General features: G+C 51.8%; 3 protein-coding genes across 8 annotated transcripts in view; 2 read left to right on the forward strand and 1 right to left on the reverse strand.

Annotated features, from left to right (window-relative positions):
* Positions 1–1,125: 1,125 nt before the first annotated feature.
* On the forward strand, positions 1,126–3,971 carry Calhm1 (calcium homeostasis modulator 1). Its single transcript, XM_042689657.1, has 2 exons — positions 1,126–1,677; positions 3,478–3,971. Exons 1-2 carry the CDS (start codon positions 1,126–1,128, stop codon positions 3,958–3,960), a joined length of 1,035 nt encoding a protein of 344 aa, XP_042545591.1. The 3' UTR covers positions 3,961–3,971.
* Positions 3,972–6,514: 2,543 nt separating this feature from the next.
* On the forward strand, positions 6,515–12,236 carry Calhm2 (calcium homeostasis modulator family member 2). Its single transcript, XM_042689646.1, has 3 exons — positions 6,515–6,824; positions 8,550–9,267; positions 11,418–12,236. The coding sequence occupies exons 2-3, from the start codon at positions 8,713–8,715 to the stop codon at positions 11,832–11,834; spliced, it is 972 nt and encodes a 323-aa protein (XP_042545580.1). The 5' UTR covers positions 6,515–6,824; positions 8,550–8,712; the 3' UTR covers positions 11,835–12,236.
* A 1,540-nt stretch (positions 12,237–13,776) lies between these two features.
* Positions 13,777–19,958, reverse strand: part of Pdcd11 (programmed cell death 11) — a 46,006-nt gene continuing 39,824 nt past the window's right edge. For 4 of the 6 annotated variants that reach the window (XM_042689258.1, XM_042689259.1, XM_042689260.1 and 1 more), the window contains 9 exons: positions 19,560–19,682; positions 18,889–19,150; positions 18,581–18,697; positions 17,564–17,713; positions 17,147–17,397; positions 16,302–16,470; positions 15,129–15,282; positions 14,697–14,862; positions 13,777–14,118 (listed from right to left, as the gene is read on the reverse strand). In XM_042689258.1, the coding sequence (XP_042545192.1) occupies positions 13,947–14,118; positions 14,697–14,862; positions 15,129–15,282; positions 16,302–16,470; positions 17,147–17,397; positions 17,564–17,713; positions 18,581–18,697; positions 18,889–19,150; positions 19,560–19,682 (1,564 nt within the window). In that variant the 3' untranslated portion in view covers positions 13,777–13,946. The remainder of the gene's footprint in view (positions 14,119–14,696; positions 14,863–15,128; positions 15,283–16,301; positions 16,471–17,146; positions 17,398–17,563; positions 17,714–18,580; positions 18,698–18,888; positions 19,151–19,559; positions 19,683–19,958) is intronic. The other 2 variants (XM_042689262.1, XM_042689261.1) reach the window with 1 other exon arrangement.

Below are 19,958 nucleotides of genomic sequence, written 5' to 3' on the forward strand. Positions count from 1 at the left end.
CCGCCCCTCCCCTTTGATGAGTGGATGGAGGGGCCTGGCCTGGGCCTGCAGACACTGCCAAGGCCCCACCCTTAGAGGTGGAAGGCATGAAATCCCACCTTGATCCCCCTTTACTGTTGTCCTTGAGGTTCGGGAGCTGAACCTAGAGTGTGCCTGCTAGGCAAGCACTCTACCACTAGCTACACTCTCAGTCCTAGTTTTGGTTTTATTGGGACAGGTTCTCAAAAACAAGTCAGGCTGGTCTCAAACTGACTAGCCCAGACTAGCCTCACACTCACAATCCTCCTGCTTCAGCCTCCCAAGTGCTGGAATTACAAATGTACACCACCACACCTGGCTCTCCACCCCTATATTTTTTAATCTGGAGAAGCAGAGTAAGAGATGAACCAGGAAAGTGTTGGTCATCTACAACTTATGGAAAAAAGACACAAACAATCAGGACACAAAAGACATCTTGCTGCATGATACTTACTGGTCACTGTCACTGCCCAGGCAACCTGACCGATCCAAGTCCTTAGACTCTAAGTCCAGGGCCTTTTTACCCTCTGAAATGCCCACATCTCCACTAACACAGCCCCCACCGGCCCCGCTGTATCTCACCATCGCCCATACCACCGCCATCATCACACAATCATCCCATTGGTATCTGAACCTTGGGGTCCCAACAGAGTGGAGGAATGACCCTCCCCCCCCTCCATGGAAGAGCAAAAAGAGAAGACATGCTTCCCAATCATGGATTCTCCGATTATGGAGCCACTGGAGACAGCATTTCCCTAGCCCAAGTCTGCCCTCTTCCCCTCCCTTCTGTACCCATAGATCACCGGTCCCCATCAGGTGTGGCCTGTGGCTTCCGAGGGCAGGAAGCAGCAGCTGGACGGTGGGGGGGGGGGGGGCCACAGTCCTGGCTGTACCCACAGGATTGGCCGCAGTGTGCCCTCTCAGCCAGCACCTGGCTAGAAGGTTCTTCAAAGCAACACTGACCTCGGCTAGTTTCCTGAGTGCTGCTGGCCCAGTCAGGAGGACAGAATCATGAGGCGGATGCCCAGTGGGCAGGGTAGGCCGCAAGAGCCATCTGGGAGGTAGCCGTGAGGCGGGAAGAGGCCACAGACTCCCGTGGGAGACACGATGGACAAATTCCGGATGATCTTCCAGTTCCTGCAATCTAACCAGGAGTCCTTCATGAATGGTATCTGCGGCATCATGGCACTGGCCAGCGCCCAGATGTACTCGGCCTTCGATTTCAACTGCCCCTGCCTGCCAGGCTACAACGCAGCCTACAGTGCTGGCATTCTGCTGGCGCCTCCCCTGGTACTCTTCCTGCTGGGCCTGGTCATGAACAACAACGTGTCCATGTTGGCCGAGGAGTGGAAACGACCCCCAGGCCGCCGGGCCAAGGACCCCGCCGTGCTTCGCTACATGTTCTGTTCCATGGCGCAGCGCGCCCTCATCGCCCCTGTCGTGTGGGTCGCTGTCACGCTGCTGGATGGCAAGTGCTTCCTCTGCGCCTTCTGCACGGCCGTGCCCGTGGCCACCCTGGGTAACGGCAGCCTGGCACCCAGCCTCCCTGCCCCTGAGCTCACCCGCCTGCTGGCACGGGTGCCCTGCCCTGAGATCTATGACGGGGACTGGCTGCTGGCCCGGGAAGTGGCCGTTCGCTACCTGCGCTGCATCTCCCAGGTGAGGGGCCCAGCCTCCTTCCAGACCAGGGTCCATCAGGGAAGGCCCTGACCCCCTCCTTCCTCACCTCTCAAAATGGGGCTTCCCTTCTGCAGAAGCATGGGTGGGCATGTTTTCCTGATTGCAACTGGGTCCCCCGGGAGGAAACGCTGTGACTCCTGCAGCCCAGAGGGCCTGACCTCTGCTGACCCCACTTCCTCCACCCCGAGCTCTGAGCATGGAAGCTGGGGAAATTTGCATTCTTTTTCCTCTCCGAGGCCCAGGCCAGTGGTGAGGCTGGTGGATGGTGAGGCCATTTGGCTACATTTCCCTGGCAAATACCCGCCAGTGGGTGGCTCCCTGCTAGGGGAGTGGGAGCAGGGGGTCTGGAGGTCTTGAAAAGGGGGTGTGTGATATGGGAGAAGTACTTGAGTTGTGACTTAAAGGAAACCCTGGGCATTGTGGGCCAGCCACTGGACCAGGTACTGTGGGGAGGGATTCTGTTCTGGCTAGCTAGTGTAGATTCCCCTCTACACACACACACACACACACACACACACACACACACACACACACACACACACACACACACACACACACACACACACACACACACACAGAACGCCTGTGTCCTGTGTTTCTTTCCCTATGATCCTCCAAGCCAAGATCTGCTTTCCTCCCAGACCTGCACCTCCTTTCCTGTGGGCTCTTGTGCCATTCATTGGCTCAGATCTCAGGGACTTGGGAAACTGTCCCTTCACCTGACTATTGGAGATTAAAAGGATACCCCCCCCCAAAAAAGGCTACAGGCAACTTGACATATAGATATATTTCATTTGACCTGCAAATACTGAATTCTGAAGTCAGAATGAATTGGCTTCATCTAAAACCAGAAATCTGCTGGGTGCCAGTGGCTCATGTCTGTAATCCTAGCTACTCAGGAGGCTAAATCTGAGGGTCAAGATTTGAGGCTAGGAGGGAGGGGGGAGGCTGGGAAGGGATGTGAAGGGTAAACAAAGGAGGAGGCTGCAATGCTTGGTAAGAAATGTACGCATTATCCTGCCCATGTAACTGTAACTCCTCTGTACAGTATGTTCACAAATAAAATTAAATTAAGTTAAAAAAAAAAAAAAAAGATTTGAGGCTAGCCTGGACAGAAAAGTTCATGAGGCTCAATCTCCATTTAATTAGTAATAAAAGAAAACAAGTGAAAACAAAACATAGAAAAACCTGGAAGTAGTATCTTGCCAGCTGTGATCTAAAAGAGTTCCACAAGAATGCCCTGAGTTCAAGCTCTTACAATGGTGCAAAACAAAAACAAAAACAAAACAACAAAAATCAGAAATCTTGGGGCTAAGCCGGGCGCTGGTGGCTCACGCCTGTAATCCTAGCTACTCAGGAGGCTGAGATCTGAGGATCACGGTTCAAAGCCAGCCCGGGCAGGAGAGACCGTGAGACTCCTATCTCCAATAAACCACCAGAAAACCGGAAGTGGCGCTGTAGCTCAAGTGGTAGAGCGCTCGCCTTGAGCTGAAGAGCTGAGGGACAGCGCCCAGGCCCAGAGTTCAAGCCCCACGACCAACCAAAAAAAAAAAAAAAAAAGAAATCTTGGGGCTAGAAGCCCTTGTGTTTTGAGCTTCACTCACATGATCCCATTCCTGAGAGGTAGAACCTAAGATTCCCATCTTACAGATGAGGAAACCAAGGGGAGCTCACTTCTAGTTTCTATTCTCCACCCTAAAGACCCTGGAGAGGGTTTGGAGGATCTGGACAGACTCGAGTCAGGGGCCTGTGTCTGCTGACGTGTTCCTCTCCCTGCAGGCACTGGGTTGGTCCTTTGTGCTGCTGACCACGCTGCTGGCATTCGTAGTGCGCTCAGTGCGGCCCTGCTTCACACAGGCTGCCTTCCTCAAGAGCAAGTATTGGTCTCACTATATTGACATCGAACGCAAGCTCTTTGATGAGACATGCACAGAACACGCCAAGGCCTTCGCTAAAATCTGCATCCAGCAGTTCTTTGAGGCTGTGAACCACGACCTGGAGCTGGGTCATGCCCATGGGGCACTGGCTACAGCTACCACCCATTCAGCCGTGCATAGCCCTTCTGATGGTGCTGAGGAGGAGAGAGAAAAGCTGCGTGGCATCACTGATCAGGGCACCATGAACAGGCTGCTCACGAGCTGGCACAAATGCAAACCACCTCTGCGGCTGGGCCAGGAGGAGCCACTGACGGGCAATGGCTGGGCTGGGGGTAGGCCCCAGCCTCCACGCAAGGAAGTGGCCACCTATATCAGCAAAGTGTGAGCTATGGTAGCCAACAGCCCTGTGCCCCTCAAACAAGACAGAAAGATGAAGGATTTAGGTGCAGGGGCAGAGGTGCAGGTCTGTGTACTCACCTGCCTGTGGGAAAGGGAATTTGGTGCTGATTCTTCTTCCTCCATCAGGTACACTGTCCTGGGCAACTGGCCCACAAACAGTATTAGTCAGAAGCATTCAGAAATGGCCTAGAGTACAGGGACAGAGGCCTTGAGTGTCACCTCCCAGGCCTTTCCTAGAGCTGGTACTGTCTCCCCTGGCTGATTGTCCCGTTTCAGGCCTTATAGGCTGGCCTGCCCAGTTCTAGCCCAGGCTGTTTGAGAATCTCTCTTCTCTCATTGGAAGAGAAAGTGCCAGGCACAGAGTCTGAGTCCTAGTCTTGGACCAAAAAGAAAAGGAAAGAAAAGAAAAGAGCCTCATCCAGGGACCAGGAGGGCATGCAAGCCTCTCATCATTTTGGAAGCAGCGGGAGCCAAAGTGGGCCATAAGACTATAACTGAAGGCTTCAGCTGGGGTGACACAGCTGAGGGACAGGTAATACGACAATACTGTATTCCAAGAGCTAGGTGCAAGTGAAAGAAGCCCGGCGTGCGATCACGGAGGCTACATAATTGTCCAGGTAGGCTTCGTGTTTGCTCAGTAGATGCAGAGGGCCTTCCATAGAGACCCACTGGTCATCCTTGCACCCACATCCCAAGGAGAAGTTAAACTATCCCCAGGGCCTGAAAAGTTAGAAACTGAAGCTGATGCCTCCCGATTTTCTCAAAGACTCCAGCTTCAGGGGAGGAGACTCTATCTGCTAAGGAGATGTGTAGGGAGGAGGTGCAATGGGCGTTAGCTAGGATGGAAATAAGCATAGTGGACCAATCTGGGCCAAATGCTGATTCTGCCACTTACCAAGTGTCCCTGAGCCAGGTGCTTCATTCTTCAGGGCCTCAGTTTCCTACTCTGCACAGTGGAGATGAGGGCCCCTGCCTCACAGGGTTGCTGTATGTGAAAACGCACATGTTACACGGTAGGCAGGCAGGACAGAGAGACTAATGGTCATTCCTGGTTGTGAGGGCCTCTCTCTTCCCCTGGGGAAGGGACCAGGGACATAAGGAACAGCAACACTAAAAACAGAAGACCTGATGGGTTTCTCACCCTACCCATCATATCTTTCAGCGCTAAGCCCCACCCCTCTGAACTAACTTTGGTCTTGGTCATGATTTTTGAGATTTCCATCCTCCTTCATTTCACTCTCCCTCTACTTCTACTTTTGAAACCCATTGCCCCTCTCTCGTATATGGGAGGAAGGCAGATACCTGCAGAGCTGGGAGAGCCCTGGAGGCAGTCAGTCTGGATCTGGTTCCCAAATGAAGAGGATTACAGTCCAGGGCAGAGAACCAAGGAGTCTAGAGGTATTGGGAGGGGCAAATGTGAAGCAAAGAGCAGAGCTTTGTTGTGCAAGCAGGGGTTCAAATCCCAGAGTATTGAGACCATGGCAAGTCACCTGATTTCTCTGAGCCTCCACAGTCTGTGAAGTGCTCCTTAAAAGACCTGCTTCTCAGATTGCTGTGAAGATAAAGGGAAATGGCTCCAGGGAAAGGCTTGGGACTGTGTTTTGGTGTTTGGTAGGGTCAAAAATACACAAAGCAACAAACCAACACTGGTCCCTTTCCATTTGTTCTTACCCGTGAAAAAGCCCAGCTCAGGGAGAACAACTTGTCACCCAACAGTTTCACCACCTGGAAGCCACAGCCTTGCACGGCTGATGGGGGGCCTGGAACCATGTCCCCCAGTCCTAGGGGCTATCTTAGGACTCACCTCTTTGGTACTTCTTTTGTTTGTTTGTTTTTGGGTCGGGTCATGGGCCTGAACTCTGGGCCTGGGCGCTGTCCTTCAGCTCTTCAGCTCAAAGCTAGCACTCTACTACTTGAGTCACAGCGCCACTTCCGGCTTTTTTCATTTTGCTTATGTGGTGCTGGGGAATCGAACCCAGGGCCTCAGGCATGCAAGGCAAGCACTCTACCACTGAGCCATCTTCCCAGCCCCAGCTCTTTGGTACTTCTGACTCATGACTTCAACCTGGGCTTGCACACTTCCACACTTGTGGAGCTCACAACCACTTCTGGGGACAGGCTGGGCACTAAACTGCCTCCTGGCAATTGCAACCAGGAGTGGGCTCTGCTGGCAGGTCCTCTGAGTGTTAGGCCTAGACTCCTGGATTCAATGCCAGCTGTGCAGGGAAAGGGGGAGTTAGGTGAACGGTGGACGGAAAAGCTGCACAGGAATGGATTGTTCACAGTGGCAAGATGCTCAGAGGAAGAGGAGCTCTGGGGTACTTCTGCCGGGTAGGGACAAGAAAGGGTGGGGGGCTCTTGAAATTGGCATGGAGCAAGCTGCTCAGTAGAGCTCAGCACCGTAGTGTGGACGCAGGGGGAAGGGTGGAGGGCCGGCCCCAAGCTGGCCCAGCTGCGGGCTGGGACAGGACGTGGTAGCTTGTAGCTGCTAACAAGCTCTTCCACTTCCTCTCCCCTTGCGCCTCCCTCCTCCCCCAGCCTGAGGCTGTTTTTCCATTCGCTGGCACGAATGTTCCATCCCACAGTTTCCTTTTCTCTTTTCGGGAGTTAAATTTGTCTGTAGAAGCTTGAGATTTGTCAGTGCACCCCTTGGAGTTAAATTTGTTGGTAAATGCTGGTGGCTGGTTGCACTTGGGGGGCTGCTGCCTATTGTCTGCGCCTGCACCCCACACCCGCCCCCTCGGCAGCAGGGCCTGCCTGTGCCCAGGAGTCTCCCCAAGCCAGCGATGCCTTTTCTGAGAGTGTTGTTCCGAAGAGGCCAAGGCCACAAGTGCCTGCAGCCAGCCTAAGGTAAGCATCTTGGGAGCGCCAGGTGTCAGATGAACTGGCAAGGTTGGCCTTGGGGTGGGGTCCTCCACTTGGGACCGGGCCGGTTGCTCCCACTCCTTGTAGCTGCCTGTCTGCTGTCCTCACAGATGCTAGAAGAGGCCCCACGCTCACTGGGCATTGCTTGTGCCTGGCATAATTTTCTCAGGAGGTGGCCATCCTCTGTCCCTCACCCACCCTGGTCAGATAGATATCTTCTACCCCACTTTGAGTGGGTTTATGAACACAAGGCCCCCACAGAAAGCTAATGTAGATGCTAGAAAGCAAGAAGGGAAGGGAAGGGAAGAAGTGTCAGGTGAGGCCACCATTGGCTGGTCCATTTATTTCCAACAACAGAATGAGGTTTCGTTCCCATGATGTTAGACCAGAGCTCCTGGGCAGGGAAGAATAAGACTTCTCCTCCTGGCGCCCACATGACCACATGGCCCAGCACTGGGCCCATCTGGCAGCCTTGGCACAGGCAGGCAGAAGCGGGCGTGCAGAGATCAGGCATGAAAAGAACGGGCATAGGCCTCTCCCCTCCCCACTCGGTTAGCTCTACAGCCCTTCCCTCGGCCTGGGGAGATTTTGTTTTTCATCCTTGTGTTGGTGGGGACTCGGGCCACACCCTGTCTCTCAAGCTGTGTGGGTGGAGCCTGGGGAGTTGAGCCCAACTTTGCCAGAGCCGGAGCTGCAGAGCATGGCCACTTGCTGGTAGTTCGCCAGCATTGCTGCCGCCCTGACCTAGGCTGTGGCCTTCTGGAGGGCTGAAGGGCTTAAGTCTTAGCAAGGCAGGACAATTCTCAGGCCCTGGCTCTGTGGAGCAGGGCTGATAGGAGACAGCTGGATAGAGAAATTTAGCTCAGACTTAACCATCTGTCCCTTTCCTGTCTCCCTTAGATGGTGGGCAGAGGTCCTGCCCAGGTGCCTCCATATTTGTCTGGCCTTGGACACTTTCTCCTCTTTAGAACTTCCATCCTGATCTTCGCAGCCAGAATTCTCTGTATTCTGAAGGTCTGATAGGGTGAGGACAATGCAGGGTTTCACAATTATCAGGCATCATTTATTTTTTCCCTCCAACATTCCAGAGAGTAGGGCTCAGAATGATTCATGTTCTTCACAGAGGAGGATGGAAGCCAAGCGGAAAGACATGATGTTGAGAACCCCTGAGGTCCAAGTGAAAAGCTCTTATGCTCCCAGGGCTGCTGGGGCCTCGCTGAGTCAGGCTCACCACAACTCGAGACCCCATTCCTTTCCCACTCCCCATTCCAGCCTCCACCCCTTTATTCACCAGGACAGCCACTCCAGCTCCATTCCTATGACACGCCAACCAAACGGTCTCAGACTCTTCAGCACATGACCACCACGTGGCCTCCCAGAGGGAGAACATCTTATATCCCCAGCACTCAGGGCCATCCTCAACCTATCCTGAGAGAAGGCTCAAATCTCAGCTCTGCCACTTAACATGTGACCTGACCAGTAGTTCACCCTGGGCAAGCTTTCACCTTCTCTGTATGCAAGGATATAATAGCTCAATGAGGGACTGTGGGGTGGGCAACAAGAGCTTCTGGCACACAGCAGGAACCTAGGGATGGTGACTAGCAGTTTTCTAGGGCCCAGGGCTTCTTTATTCACCAGCCGGGGCCACAGCAGCATCCTCTCAATCCCATGATCAGAGGCAAATGTTTATCAGTCATCTGTGTTCTGCAGGAAGCACCAGGCCGGCCGCTGTGGGCGATGAAATGGCACGATCGTGCCTTGCCTTGGGGTGTCTTCCAGCCTGCGCTCCTTTGTAGTCTCAGCAGGAGCCATCAGCCCTGCCCCCTCCTGCCTCCTCTCCTCCACTCAGTCCTTACCTAGCCCACCTGTCACTATGGCAGCCCTGATTGCAGAGAACTTCCGCTTCCTGTCACTCTTTTTCAAGAGCAAAGATGTGATGATTTTCAACGGGCTTGTAGCTCTGGGCACTGTGGGCAGCCAGGAACTGTTCTCCGTGGTGGCCTTCCACTGCCCCTGCTCGCCAGCCCGGAACTACCTTTATGGGCTGACGGCCATTGGAGTACCTGCCTTGGCACTCTTTCTCATCGGTGTCATCCTCAACAATCATACTTGGAACCTAGTTGCCGAGTGCCAGTATCGGAGGGCCAAGAACTGCTCAGCTGCCCCCAACTTCCTCCTCCTAAGCTCCATCCTGGGCCGTGCAGCTGTGGCCCCAGTGACTTGGTCCGTCATCTCCCTGCTACGCGGAGAGGCCTACGTCTGTGCTCTCAGCGAGTTTGTGGACCCGTCCTCACTCACAGCTGGGGAAGAGAGCTTCCCACCAGGCCACGCTACTGAGATCTTGGCCAGGTTCCCCTGTGGAGAGGGCCCTGACAATTTATCAGGGTTCCGGGAGGAGGTCAGCCGCAGGCTCAAGTACGAATCCCAGGTAAGGAACTAAGTAGATGGTAGTTGGTGGGGAGGTGCGGGGTCCCCAGTTATAAACCACTGGACAGTCATCAGGCATAACGGCAGGTTCACGTATAGGCTAGTGTTTGATGAAGATAATTGCTCGTCCCACAGATGAGGTTGTTTTGACATTGGGAATGAACCCAAGGCCTCTTGCATGTTAAGCATGCATTCTACCACTGAGCTCTAACCCTATCCCTAAGATAAACATTATGGGAGCATTCTGTCTTGACTATCACGTTAGCCCTTTGCCTTAGTTCAATGGCTTGAGCTCCTGCAGGTTACCTCAGAAGCATTTGCTGAGGGCCATGAGTTGACAGATAGCTCCAGGGATGGGCCCACATTCCTGTCCCAGGAAGAGCCTGGACCCAACACTGAGGCAGCCTGAGGGAAGCCCCTGGGAGTCCAAGAAGAAGCAGTCACTGCCTAAGTCTGCCAGCCGTTGTAGCCTATTGGAATGGAACAGACAAGAGAATGGGTAGAGCTGGATGTGTTAAAGAAACAGAGGTTGGGCTGGGAAGGTGGCTCAGTGGTTAAAGCGCTTGCCTTGCATGCCTGAGGCCCTGGGTTCGATTCCTCAGCACCACATAAGCAAAAAGAAAAAAGCCGGAAGTGGCGCTGTGGCTCAAGTGGTAGAGCGCTAGCCTTGAGCTGACGAGCTGAGGGACAGTGCCCGGGCCCAGAGTTCAGGCCCCATGACCGGACCCAAAAAAAAAAAAAAAAAAAGAAACAGGTTGAGGGCTGGGAATGTGGCTTAGTGGTAAAGTGCCTGCCTATCATACATGAAGCCCTGGGTTCCACATACACAGAAAAAGCCAGAAGTAGTGCTGTGGCTTACATGGTAGAGTGCTAGCCTTGAGCAAAAGAAACTCAGGGACAGTGCCCAGGCCCTGAGTTCAGCCCCAGGACTGGCAAAAACAAACAAAAAACCACAGAGGTTGAAGAGGGAGACAGGAAGGAAGCAACACACAATTCTCTAAAAGGTCTTTTCTCTTGGCAACACCAGAAATCAAAGTAAAAAGATCAACAGGGCTGAAGATACTGCCAGAGACAGAAGATGGTAAACCTGAAAAGTGCTGAGTAAACGTCTACAGATCTCTTTAGGAATACATGGCAGTTACTCTCCTTGGCCCTTGTCCTCAACAGGCTTCCATACAAGCATTTCAGATAAACCTATGGGTCAACTTAAATAAGGCAGATAAAGATGTGAGGAAAATACCAGCATAAAGGACTCAGAGGCAAGAGTGCTTCCAGAGGGGTCTTTAAAGGCATCCTGGGGGTGGCATCTCCTGGTGGTGGTGGTGGTGTGTGTGTGTGTGTGTGTGCGTGTGTACACACGTGGGTATCCAGGGCTGGGGGTCAAACCCAGGGCCTCCTCACAGGAACATGCTCTACATCCAAGCTACACCTGAGCCTAAGCCGAGGTATGACGAGGGGTAGGGGGGGCACCCTTGGGATTGAGTAGTAGTTATAGAAAATGTATAAGAGGTAGTTGGATGTGGGGGTCTCAAGTGTGGAAGCACATGGCTGAATAGGTGTGTCCCTATCACCCCAGAAACACAAAGCACAAATAGGATCCCAGACCAGGCTATCCTTGGCATAAAGTGAGACTGTTTCGTAAATCACCAACTTAAAAAGGGGATGGCAAATGTCAAGTGGTAGAGTGCCTGCTCAGCAAGTGCAAGGCCCTGAGTTCAAATTCCAGTACCACCAAATGACAAAATAAAACCCAGAGGAGTCAAGTCTTAAGAGTAGGGCATACGCTGGGCATTGGTAGCTCATGCCTGTAATCCCAGCTACTCAGGAGGCTGAGATCTGAGGATTGTGGATCAAAGCCAGCCTGGAGAAGGAAAGTCCATGAGACTCTTATCTCCAATAAGCCAGTCAGAAAACTGGAAGTGGTGCTGTGGTTCAAATGGTAGAGCTCCCACCCTAAGCTCAAGAGCTGATAGTGTTCAGGCCCAGAGTTCAAGCCCCACAACTGACAACAAAAGAGCCAGGCATGCGCTAAAAACGTACCACGTCGTTTCCCTCACAGCAGTAGGATCTGTTCCTCCTGCCACATCCCAGGGTGGTTGGGCTAAGTTAGCAGCTCCCTTCCCCTCCTGAACCTGCCTCTTCTCTGGCCAGCTCTTTGGGTGGCTGCTGATTGGTGTGGTGGCCATCCTGGTGTTCCTGACCAAGTGCCTCAAGCATTACTGTTCACCACTCAGCTACCGCCAGGAGGCCTACTGGGCACAGTACCGCACCAATGAGGACCAGCTGTTCCATCGCACAGCCGAGGTGCACTCGAAGGTGCTCGCCGCCAACAACGTGCGCCGCTTCTTTGGCTTTGTGGCACTTAATAAGGATGACGAGGAGCTGATCGCCAAATTCCCGGTGGAAGGCACACAGCCACGGCCGCAGTGGAATGCCATCACTGGTGTCTACCTGTACCGAGAGAACCAGGGCCTACCGCTCTACAGTCGCCTGCACAAGTGGGCCCAAGGTCTAGCAGGCAATGGTACCGCACCTGACAGCGTGGAGATGGCCCTGCTCACTTCCTAAGGGCCTGCTTGACCCCCTTTGCAAAAGGTTCTGTCCAAACAGAACCTCACTGCCTTACCCTCATGTTCTTGGCCATAGACCTTGGAGTGCATGGCCAGATGAAAGGAATCTTCAGACCTGAAGAACTCCCTCTCCTGTGGCCACTGGCCCACAGCTTTGAGGAAAGACTTCTAGTACAGAGAGGGTCTTTGGTGGGACTCCAAGCAGAGAAGACTCAGCCCACAGAGGCAGTGACAGTGGAAGTCACCAGTTTGTATAGAAATATGCACTGTGCAGTTAATTTGTGTCTAATTGCATAGAGGCAGCCCAGTGGTGCACGGCTGGGAAACTGCTCTCCACTGCTTACCTCTGGCCTAACTCTATATATTTAAATTTTTTGATAAAGCTTTTCTTTATAAAAGACTGGCTTAATGTCTATGCAACTGAATGGGCAGCACGGCTGTCATTCTGATAAGGCGCAAATCTTACACCCTGTGGGAACAAAGGGGCGGAACTAGGCTGGCCCACAGCATGGCAGCAGGGCAGGCAACATCAGGTGTCCTGAAGAGGAGAGTAAGGTTCTAGGGATGAGATGTTGGTAACTGTATTTGACGTGGCTGGTCACAGGGAGCCTGGCCTTTCTCAGAGTAGCTCAGTTGGAAATTCTGAGTCTGAGGATCTTGTAGTTGGAACTAACTTCCAAGAACCAGACAGGTGTGGTTCCTTATCTTCCTAGCCCCACCTAGCTATTTCCACCACCTCTAAACCTTTTGATGTTCTCCCTCATTTGTCCTGCGCCCTCAAGACTAAGCCATTTCCCATGGAAAAACTCAGGTCGTTTAAGGCTCCTCCAGAGAAAACTTAATTCCCTCAGGTCCAAGCCAAAAGAGAACTGGCTGTGACACCTCGGAGGGTCTACGCTGGCCTCCCAGAACCTTGGGATATACCAGCTTTGGAAGGTGAGGTCACCTGGCCAGAGATGACCTAGGATGAGACATCATGAGAAACAGACTTTCCTCAGTAACCTGTTTCCTAATTTTCACTTCTGGGCTTTGCCTCTGTCCTGACCCAGCTTCAAAGCTTCTGCAAAAGTGCAGAGGGCTAAGTGAACTGCGGTAATGCCAGACTCCCAGACTGTCCTGCTCCCTGAGCCCCACCAACACCTGGCTAGACTGCGGGCCAGCCAGGGACAAGGTGGGATCCTAACCGTGGGATTCACAGGAGTTGATTTTTTGTTCTTAGTCCTAAGGGAACATCCTGAAGGACATACACTTGTTTTTCTGGGAGCCCAACAGCGTATAACCATGGAGCAGTTCTAGAAAGGGAAAAGATTCCCACTGTTAAATAAACAAGCAAAGAGGAATTATTTAGTGGCAGAACACTGGTTTTCCATGAACCAGGCTCTGGGTTCAATATCTTTTTTTTTTTTGTCGGTTGTGGGGCTTGAACTCTGGGCCTGGGCGCTGTCCCTCAGCTCTTCAGCTCAAGGCGAGCGCTCTACCACTTGAGCTACAGCGCCACTTCCGGTTTTCTGGTGGTTTATTGGAGATAGGAGTCTCACGGTCTCTCCTGCCTGGGCTGGCTTTGAACCGCGATCCTCAGATCTCAGCCCCCTGAGTAGCTAGGATTACAGGCGTGAGCCACCAGCGCCCGGCTGGGTTCAATATCTTAAAATGGTAACATTATTTATTTATTTTTTTGTGGTAGTGATGTTTGAACTAAGAGGCCTGTACTTGCTAGACAGGCATTCTACCACTGAGATTTTTTTTTTTGTTGTTGGTTGTGGGGCCTGAATTCTGGGCCTGGGCGCTGTCCCTCAGCTCTTCAGCTCAAGGCTAGCACTCTACCACTTGAGCCACAGCACCATTTCCGGCTTTTTCTGCTTATGTGGTGCTGAGGAATCGAACCTGGGGCCTCATGCATATGCGGCAAGCGCTCTACCACTGAGTCACCTTCCTAGCTCTTGAGATTTTTTTAAATAAGAAAAATATAAACCACTTCAAATCCTTTTTCATTCAGACAGGATTATCCTGTTGTTGCTGCAGAAAAAGCAGCACTTAAGTCTTCAGGCAACAGTTGAGTGCCTAGATGTCTGGCTGGACACTGCTGATACTTCCATGAAGCCAGGCGCCACTAGTCCTCCAGCACTGAGCTCTTGGCCTCCACATATTCCAGGGCCTTCGCCTTGACTGCCTGCACATCCTTCTCGGTGCCATACTGCTTCTCATAGTCCAGGTAGCGCTTGAAAAAGAACTTCATTCTCTTGGGGGCCAGGCTCAGATGAATGACTCGCTGAAAAATGTCCCTGTAGAAAGAACAGCAAATGACGTGACATGCAGCTATGACCTTGACTGTGCTCAGCCACTTGCTCTCAGGCCCACTATCAGCCAGAGCCCCACTTCCATCTTCATCAATATGACCTCTGTGATACACCTGTCCCTCATTTTCTCAATGAGCAGATACTCGGATACCAAAGGACTAACTTGCCTAAAGTCGCATAGCTATCAAGGACCGTGATACAAGAACACACAATGATCTGTGACAGAAACAAAGGGTGAGGTACTTGAACTTCTAGGGCCTAGGTCCATCTACCTCCAGCCCTGCTCTGTGGGGATTCTGGGAACAAAAGTGAGACCCTGCCTGGGAAGCTTCTGCCTGAGAAGCAGGCACAATATGAATGAATAGTGAAGGAATCTGAAGTCTCCCAATTCCCAGGCCAGGGTCCAGGTGGCTTCCTGCCAGTGGGTTCAGACACTGGCCAAAGGTTGGCCTTTAGGGACTGGAATGAACATAGACCTGGAGGGTCATCCCAGAGCTGTTTTTTCAGGTTCTCTCCCACCCCACGCCCACTGGGATTCCGCCTAGTCTATGTTCCCCTCTTACCGGACTTCCTTCTGGCTGCCATGCTTGATGACCATGTCAATGTAGACTGACCAGACGTCTGTGCGCTTTGGGTAGGTGCTCAGCATGTTTTCAAAAATGGCTTTAGCCCGCTCTGCATCTCCCAGCTGGAACTCCAGCTGGGCAAACTTGGCAATCACATCCACATCTGCAGGGAGACGACAGCTCAGACACATGGTAAGCTGACAGTCCCCTCACCACAGAGCTAACAGGATACAGTGAGTCTCACTTCCTGCTCTTGGGCCAAGACCTATGTTATATAAGCCTCACACCCTACTCTCTAGATCTCTAAGAAGCAGGGGAGTCCCAGATGCAAAAGAATACATGCAAACTTGCTTTTAAATGAGAAGGCACCAATCCCTATGCCAGGCTATCAGAGGGCTTGTCTGTTCAGGAACTGGGAAGGAGACTCACGTTCCTTGGTGGGTAAGCACTCTAGGGCTCGCTGAAGCACACGGTGACTGGCCCCGGCCTGGTTTCTCCGCAGAACAAAGGCACCATACTTAATCCACACAACTTTGTCCTGCCGGAAACGCTTCAGCATCCGGTTATACAGATCACCAGCTTCCTATGGGAAAGACAAGGAGATAGTGGTAGAACAAAAGACAAACTGAGAAAATCGGTCAGGCATCAGAAATGTGATCCCTCCCCTTCGCCTTGTGAGTCGAATACAAACAAAAGGCAGTGTGAGATTCAAACAAACAAACAAAAAACAGACAAGCTGAAATGCTTGGAGAAACCAGATTGTGTTTGGTAAAACCAAGTCCCCACCCAGGCCTAATTCTAGAGGAAAGAGGAGGGGAGGAGGGGAGAGGAAGGAATGAAAAGGGAGGAAGGGTTAAAAAAAAAAAAAGAAAGAAAAGGGAGGAAGGGTACATAAGAGTAGGAAAGCCACTGATATCTGGGAACTGGGACTGTTACTTTTTTTCTTTTTTTGACAGTCCCGGGGCTTGGACTCTGGGCCTGGGTACTGTCCCTGAACTTCTTTTGCTCAAGGCTAGCACTTGACCACTTGAGCCACAGCACCACTTCCAGATTTTTCTGCTTATGTGATACTGAGGAACAAGCCCAGGCTTCATGCATGCTAGGCAAACAGTCTACCACTAAGCTACATTCCCAACCCTGGTGTCTTCTTATCTAGGGGTGGTATGTCTGCTACACTTCAAGTGCTGCACTCCCTAACTGCAAATCTGTCACCAAACAATGGGAGCTTCCCTACTAATCCTGCCTCATATGGAGATCCTGGACTAGAAACCAAAATGAGAATGAACGACAAGGAGACACTAGAAAGAGGAAAAGGACATGGAAGGCCTTATGCTACTTCTATCTATAATGTGGCCCAAGACATACACATAAGGGATTAATGTCCCTCTACTTCTGAAGCCATCGCTTCCCTCACCTCTACCTCACTTGCCCAAAAGAGAAAGTGCTTTCTCATTGGATGAGAAAGGCAGGGAGTGAGCCTGGGGTGGGACAGCACCCAGAATGTGGGGGTTCTCCCTGAGACTGACTGGACCTGAGATTCCCAGGATATCCTTTTAAGAAGCTGAGGGCTCTGGGCAGTCAGCCATTGGCCAAGCTTCCTACCTTGAACTTCTCAGACTTTGTGTAGATGTCAGCCAGATGGAGAAAGACCTTGAGAGGCTCATTGTATTGCACAGCCCGCTCGAAGACTTTGGTCAGGGACTCCTCAGAGCCATACATGTTTTCCAGGTTCAGCAGTGCCACCCACACATTCAGCTTCTCCTGTTCCTCTCTGGAGAAACAGTAGGCAGCACATGAGCTCCGCTGACTCAGTAAGCCCCACTTCCATCTGCAATGTTCAAGAACTACTCTTCCTCACTCCCCCACCTCTGCTCCCAGCTGGTTCAAATCATGATCCCCTAGGTCTCAGCCTCCTGAGTAACCAGGATTACAGGCATGAGCCACAGGTGTGAGCCACCAGTGCCTGGCTGCTCCCTTGGTCTCTCTCTACATTACTGGAAGGAAGTCTCCGGGATCTGAGTCTGGTTCTTTCCTCAAATGAATGCAATGAAAGAGGACTGCCTCTCCTCCACCCCCACCCCTTTCTCTGGGCTTCAGAAAAATGACCTGAACACCTGTAGGGTTCTGTCCTGAGTGAAGAGCTGTTGTCCCTATTCTACTGGTCTAAACTGGGAATCCTGTTGAAGTACAAAGACTCTAGGAAATACCATAACAGCAATTTCAGAGAAGAGGACAATAACATATTAATGCGTAACTGTTTCACACAGATGGTCACATCTAGGAGAGAAAGCCAAGGAGCCCAGGGACTGCTAGTGCAGCCATCCAGACTGCTGTTGGCCTGCCGAGGAGGAAATGACCCATGCTGGCCCACTCTGCTAGCCAGAGCTTGGGGAGATACACTATGATCTAAAGGCCCCTCCCCAGGATGGGGAAGTCAAAGTCTGGACCTGAAGGAGATGGTCTTCAGGGCCCTCTCAGCCACGGCCCGGGCCTTCTCGATCTCGGTGGCCTGCAGGTGGAAAGCCATATACTGCAGCCACAGGATGGAGCTGTTTGGGGAGCTCAGCACCAGCCGGTCAAAGTCATCAGCTGACTCTGGCTGGCGTCCAGGATCCATGAGTGCTTCCTCAATGTGGCACAGATCTTTCTCAGCCTTCTGCTTCTCCAACTCCCTTTCCTTTTTGCTTTTCTTTTTCTGCTTTGGAAGACAGAACAGTAAGTCAGTTTATCTGCTCCTTGTACCCAAGTCCATGCTAGAAGCCACAAGTTGACAGGGTAGTCCACAACCTCCATCCCACCCAGGCCAGTACAGGGTGCAGGAGTCTACTACCAACAGAGGACAAAGCTGTGGAAAAATACAAAACCGTGGCTTGGTGTGGCTTCTCCTCCTCCTCGCTGTCTGAGCTCTCTTCTCGAGGTGGCAAAGCTGGGGTCAGAGAATTGAGTCCCACATCCCAAATGAAGCCAGAAGAGAGCTGGAGCCGGGGCACTTCTGTGGAGTTGGTCTGCCTCCCCTGCAAGGGCACAGAGTTGCTGAAGGAAACATTCAGCTCACACTGTTCCTGCTCGCCAGCTCACCACACCAGAGACCCACACTAGCTGGGCCCCAGCTTGCTGAGGAAAACTTTATATAGCAGTGACAGAGAAGCTACCTTTGTAAACCAAATATTTAGGCAACAAAAAATTTTTTTGATGGTCATGGGGCTTGAATTCTGGGCCTGGGTGCTGTCCCTCAGCTCTTCAGCTCAAGGCGAGCACTCTACCACTTGAGCCACAGCGCCACTTCCAGTTTTCTGGTGGTTAATTGGAGATGAGAGTCTCATACTTTCCTGCCTGGGCTGGCTTTGAACTGTGATCCTCAGATCTCAGCCTCTTGAGTAGCTAGGATTACAGGCATGAGCCACTGGAACCCAGCTTAGGCAATCAATTTATAAAACGCAACCAGGCTCATGCATATATACATAACAGCAGCAAAATTGTGAGGGCAGAAGGGGTACGCTTGTACCCAAAAGCTGAGGAGTCCTGCCAACCTGCCCTGACTGCCCCCACCGCTCGTCCTCTCCAGTCAAGTAGCATTGCTTCTACTTGTCAGGAAGAACGCAGGCAGAGGCACCTTTCTTCATTTACCCACATCCTAATTTTATCCAATTCCTTTCCATGAACATGTGTTAGGGTTTATTTGGTATAGCCACTCTACAGATTCACAGTTCCCACCAAGGAGCTGATAACCAGCTGAGGGAACTAACCCCAATCCCTGGCTCCATATTACATGGGAAACGAGGTATGGGAGGCTAGGGCCGGAGACAGCCCAGCTCTGCGGGAGGAGGGTGAGGACCTCCCCCACTGCAGCCACTTTCCCTCCATTCAGTGGTGACCCTTACCTTGGGCAGCAACTTTGGCACCTCGATCTCCTCTTCTTCTTCCCGATAATACACTTCCACACTACTCTTGTCCTCCTCCAATGTACCAGCCTTCTTTAGCCTTTTGTTCACTCCTTCCTGAGATGGCAACAAGAAAATGCCCATGAGCTTCCTCTTGCACCCTGCTCCACACTGTCATCTTGGTCCCCATCATTTCGCCCCACGCCCACCACTATCTTCCCTTCCCCACTACCTTCATTCTAAAAGAAGCTAGGCAGCTTTTCTCAGTCAGATGAGATGAGTCTTGATCATCCCTGAGGGATTTTTACCTGCTCACTCTCAGACTGCTGGCGCTCCCGTTTGCCCTGCCTCTTCTGTGGCCTCTGGAGCTCTTTCTTCTCGCTGAGCAGCTTCACCTCCTCCTTCCCCTTCTGGCTCTTCTTCACTTTCTTTTTCTTCTTCTCTTCTTCTTCCTTTTGATCCTTCTTTTGATTCACAAGTGGCGGTTCCGGAGAGGCAGAAAATACATCTGGCTTCCCAGTATCACTGGGGAGGAATGACAGCTCTACCAGGTTCTTCTGGTAGTTTAGGCTATTGGTAGGGAAAGAGGCAGGGTAGAACGTGAAGACAGCAAAAGAAACAAACAAACAAAAACTGTACCCACAGTACCACAGGAAACTCTTCACAAGCCTGGCCCACCTACCTTGGGCCTACTCAGTATTCTCAACAAGGAATTGTGCACTTGACCTGCTTGGTTGAAAAGTTTAGGGGGTGGCTTAATGCTCTATTGCATCCCCCAAAACGGGCCATATCTGTACAGGGGCTAAGGTCAAGGCTCCAAACAACAGCTGTTCACTCATCTGAATACTATATGTGCCACTATCCAAGCCATTATATGTTCAAGTTTTGCCTTGAAATCTCTACCCAGGACTCCAAGAGAAGGGTTGTCAGTTGGAGAAGAGGTAGAGGGACAGAGAGAGCAGGGAGGGAAGGCACCTACCTTAGGATCCTGGCGGTAAGCAGCTTCCCTTCAGGGAGGTATTTGCTGTAAAGGTCTTTCCTGGGCTGGCTGCATCGAGAGACGTGTGAGTACTGGGCCAGGCCCTCAACGGAGGGGCCAAGGCTGCAAGGAGACAGCAAAGAGTCCTTGGGTCACAGATACAACAGAATCTCAGCCACATCTAGTGACTCCACTTTCATAGCATCCAAGCTGTGATGGGACTGGTGGCAGGTTTAAACTCCTGGCATTCGGCAGGATAAAGTGGAATTTGTAAAATGGAAGAATTATCAAGCATGATAAAGACATGACAAAGGATTTTGTTTGTTTGATGTACTAGCAGTAGAATCTAGGGCCTCAGGCATGCTGGGGAAGTGTCCTACATCCTGAGCCAAGTATATT

The sequence above is a fragment of the Dipodomys spectabilis genome, unplaced genomic scaffold (genome assembly GCF_019054845.1).
Source record: "Dipodomys spectabilis isolate Male_0828 unplaced genomic scaffold, ASM1905484v1 ptg000125l, whole genome shotgun sequence".
Classification (NCBI taxonomy): Eukaryota; Metazoa; Chordata; class Mammalia; order Rodentia; family Heteromyidae; genus Dipodomys; species Dipodomys spectabilis.